Source organism: Bradysia coprophila (assembly GCF_014529535.1).
Source record: "Bradysia coprophila strain Holo2 chromosome X unlocalized genomic scaffold, BU_Bcop_v1 contig_128, whole genome shotgun sequence".
NCBI lineage: Eukaryota > Metazoa > Arthropoda > Insecta > Diptera > Sciaridae > Bradysia > Bradysia coprophila.
Genome location: NW_023503295.1, coordinates 4,428,103 through 4,432,388, shown reverse-complemented (window position 1 = coordinate 4,432,388; position 4,286 = coordinate 4,428,103). Strand labels below are relative to the sequence as shown.

General features: G+C 40.2%; 1 protein-coding gene across 1 annotated transcript; it reads right to left on the bottom strand.

The window, feature by feature from the left end:
* Positions 1-823: 823 nt before the first annotated feature.
* LOC119067784 (vacuolar-sorting protein SNF8) lies at positions 824-1,894 on the bottom strand. Its single transcript, XM_037170925.1, has 3 exons — positions 1,305-1,894; positions 1,084-1,230; positions 824-1,020 (listed from the first exon to the last, which is right to left on the bottom strand). The coding sequence occupies exons 1-3, from the start codon at positions 1,772-1,774 to the stop codon at positions 885-887; spliced, it is 753 nt and encodes a 250-aa protein (XP_037026820.1). The 5' UTR covers positions 1,775-1,894; the 3' UTR covers positions 824-884.
* Between the last annotated feature and the right edge of the window lie 2,392 nt (positions 1,895-4,286).

The following is a 4,286-nucleotide window of genomic DNA, read 5'->3' as shown; positions in this document are numbered from 1 at the left end:
TTAAGACGTGAACATATGTTCTGCGCCTTTGGTTTTTGATGCGCAGTGCGGGGCAAATCAAGTATCTGCGTGGTATGTAAAGTTCAATTTAAAATTTAGATCGAAACGATTCTCTGTGTCCGGAAAAATTAAACTTGACTTATCACACAGGTTTTCAATAAAAAAAAAAACTTGAAACTCATGCAGCACCTGGACACTAAAATGAAGTCTATACGCAGTGCCGGACTGGCTAAAAAAAGCCCTTCGGGCGTTGTATGGAGAAATTTTTCAAAAAGCCCTTCGTTGTCATTTATCCATTCAAAAATCAAAAGGCCTTTCGGGAATCGCCCGAACGCCCATAGGGCCAGTCCTAAACTGTCTATACGATGAAGCTCATAGAGTCACTTTTTTCTGCCAATTCAATTCAATTCAATTCTTTCAATTCTTCAGGAACTTAGTCTTGCGAAGAATTTCTGGTTCGTTACGATTTTCGAGACGCAACGTTAAAGCGCTCAGCAATTCTGTTCATAGGAAGAATTGGTGAAACTCGACGCTATTTTGGCTCTCTATTTGACTTAGTTAATAGTTAGCTTCGGTGTTACAGAGATCATTGTCTCAGGTAGTGTAAAGATATGGGCTCAGACTGATATATGCATACAGGCTGTCAGTGTGTCGGTCTTGAAACAACTTCACGTTACAGGTGGAAAACGACCATCATGGAGTTAAACGAAAAATTTCAAGGTGAAATGAAACGACTACACGAACAAATTCTTCACTTAGAGTCATCCAACCAAAAACTGAAGTCTCAACTGCTGAATGTGATGTCAAACGAATAATTTCTTTGTTCGTTTTCTATAAAAAAGTGTTTACTTAAACCATTAAAAATAAAATAAATTCTTTGAATTTCACTGTTGCTGTATCGACCGTCCGGGAAATAAACTTGGAAACCAGTAAGTTTTTGTTGCTCCCTGTTCATCAACCCATGCCAGACCATCACTCACTACCTTTTCGATTGCCTGATTCGAACGGAAACTGTTCCAGCTAAAAATGCATCAAACGAATGAAGAGTCGATTTTATAATACAGCAAAACCGTTGGTTCTTACTTCAGTTCTTTCTGCAACAATTCCTCTGTCACACAGCCTTCTGGTTGTTTAGCAGCCACCGTCAGAACTTGAGTTTCTTGTAAACTTAGCTCACCGGGTATTGACTGAACCATAAACCGATCACGTCCGATTGAGTAAACCACAAATCTAGAATGGAAAACGTAACAGTTGTCGCTCAATAAATTCGGTACGGCATTGCGGCAACAGTCTCGTTTCTTTACCCATTTCCAAATATCTTCAACTTCTTCGTTGCCATTAAAATATCGTCGTTGGTTATTTCTTGATGCTTGGCATTCTGTCCTCTCGCTCGAACCAATCTATTTCGCAATTCGTCCAATTCCATTAGTCCACCCGTACTATGATTCGCTGCCAGACACACCTCAACCACTTGCACACCAAGTTCGTAATAGAAGTCACCCATTCCTAGTACGCTCCAGAAACCTTTACCGGATGCCAGTGGATCGACACCGATTGCGGCACACATTTCCTGGAATTGGCGACGGAATTGTGCATTTTTCTTGATTTCGTTTTTGTGCTTGGCCGCAAATTCTTCGAGATTCTCTCGGAACACGTCCATATTCTTGGCCATTTGTTCGAACTGTGAATCTTGGATCTCGATTCCTTTGTCCTTGTATTTTTCGGCTTCCAGTTTCTGTTTGTGAATGGCACCAACACCGGCTCGTCGTCTCATTTTCGATTTTGTTTTGTTCAAATTTTCTTTTTCACTACAAGCTAATGGGATTGGGTGGATTGAATTTTAAAGAAATCGTCAAATGAAAATTCATTCAATGTCAATCAAACAGCTGTTTGTGTTTTTGAAGTGATATCAGTGATATGAATCACATCACAACATCGCCGCACAGGCCATCACGTTCGAACTTTCGAAAGGCGCGAGTTTTTGAATTCAGAGAGAGAAATGACATTCGCCAACAAATCATTTTAAAAATCTATTTATTTATTCAAAGCGAAAAAAAGACTGCTCGCATACGGCGCAGTCAGTAAAAAAAACGATCTTTTCAATCAACAAATATTACAATAAATAAAAATCATCCGCTCTATTACTTCCTAAAGTTCCAAGAATACATGCCGCATTGCCTCTTTGTATAGCAATAGAAATTTTCTGCAACAGATAATCTTTGGAACGTGGCTCCCCTGATGCTCTCTTCATCAACGATCCCAACTTGTCAATAAATTTCTTTGTTTCTGGACCCATGCAACCTAATGATTCAAAGGCAAGGGGGACGTATATAATGATTATGCTTAAATCTCTCCGCTTTATCTGCAATAGACCCTGCTTTCTTAGAGGATTCACTGATGTATGAAGGAGCCAAAGTATCACGTATTGTTACATCCCATAAAAGTGATTTTCCATGACTCCACGGAACTACTGTCATACCATCAGGTCTTTTACCGTCGTCTCTAGAAATACCAGGTGGTTGCAAAATATTGGGAAATCCTGCAGAGTGTTTAGCAATAATCCCCATCTTTAATTTGCACGATAAACCATGCAAACCGTCCTTCTTAACCACATTACCACAATTACACTTGTACTCTTCACACAACTGGGATCCTAAACGAAGACCAACAGCAATTCTCGCTGCATTGTTATCTAATAGTAAACCTAGTTGACTCGATGGGACAACCTGCAGCCACTTTGAGATTCTTTGGTAGATGACGCAAGTAGTCTAGCACGAGTAACAGGTTCACTAGAATCTAACATCTCGCTAAAACTGCTCCTAATCACCGGTAGGTCCCAGTTTCGTTGCACCTTTCTCATTTCATCATTATCTGGAATAAAATCGTTAGGAATGGTATCTACTATGCTTGAAATGTCATCATCAATTATTCGCAAATTAAATTTACTCAAAATTTCATTCGACAAATCAGATGATGAATACACAGATGACAGATAGGCAGGCATTGCCAAGTCCTCAACTTTCCGAATCCCCAATCCACCAAAAACTAAAGGAAGAGAAGCTTGATCCCAAGCAAAATCTGACAACCTAACATTCGTAATCGCCTCAAGCGTAGAACGGAAAATCTCGTCAACACTTTTCAAACGATCGCGCAGCGAAAAAGTCCTGCAAGTACGCAACAAATAATTAAACCTACAGCTCCCCAAAGACTTCCTAAAAATGCACAAAGCCGGATGAACATCCATTAATTTCAAACGGTCGCACATTATTCTCAACGATTCAACCTTGGAAGAAAAAACCCTCTCTAAACCTGACTCAAAAATCGGAGACCCTAATATCTCAAGAAAAGACTCATCAACTCTCCTGATACCTGGCAACAATGCTGATATATCAGCATACATCCTAGCAAGTCGACCTACAACAAGCAAAGAGGAGCAAATGAATACATAGACCTATGGGCCACTAAATGATGTTTTTCATGATCAGACGATTATGAGCGAAACTTTCACAGGAATAAGATCGAAGAGATCGAAATTCAGCTTCAGAATCACACATAACTGACTTTCGGTCATGAGAACCTTTATATTTCTTATTTCGGCTGGGAGACACCACTAAATTTGATGTGCTGCCTTAAGACATATGGGGACTGTTGAATGTTGAATTCTCATTTGTTCTATGTGTGACAAGTTGGATCGCCTCTTAATAGAGACGTTAGGGAATACATTCCTACGTAGCAGTTTCGTTTTACGATGTCCCTTTTCCTGTTCTGCTACAAAAAAAGACATTCTAAAATGTACCTTTTCCTGTTCGGCTACAAAAAAACGACACGGACATGAGACCATACACCCTTATGAGATCGGGACACTGGATGGAGTCGGTTCAGCATTCAGTCTGCGGAGCACTCATTTACGGTTTCCTTACATTTCTCGCAGAAAGAAACAATCGAGCATGTATTGTGGCTGCAGTGGATCCGCTGAATGGTGATCCGTTGATAAAAAGTGATTTAATAGATGAACTCTGCACGCAGGGAGAGCATGCGTTGGTGTTACTGACTTGTACAAAGAAAAGGCTGTTCCGCCTTGACAAGCGTTACATTGATCCGAAAAATTCATCGGACGAGAAGAAGAGGCAATGTCTGAAAGAGATCGTAACGATTTGCAATTCTACAAGAAGTCAAACGATCTTGCTACTCTACTACAGACGTCTAGCTCTAGCATTGTTTCTGTAATGCTAGTGTATGAACCCCAGACGTCCCACTGATTTTCGGGGTTACAAAATCGTTAGGAT

What these genes read in the sequence shown, in the direction of transcription:
- LOC119067784 (XM_037170925.1), bottom strand. Translation starts at nt 1,774, where the DNA reads ATGAGACGACGAGCCGGTGTTGGTGCCATTCACAAACAGAAACTGGAA. An exon ending in TTGAAGATATTTGGAAATGG is followed by an intron (nt 1,231 to 1,304) that starts GTAAAGAAACGA and finishes TTTCCATTCTAG; the next exon opens with ATTTGTGGTTTACTCAATCG. An exon ending in TTGTTGCAGAAAGAACTGAA is followed by an intron (nt 1,021 to 1,083) that starts GTAAGAACCAAC and finishes ATGCATTTTTAG; the next exon opens with CTGGAACAGTTTCCGTTCGA.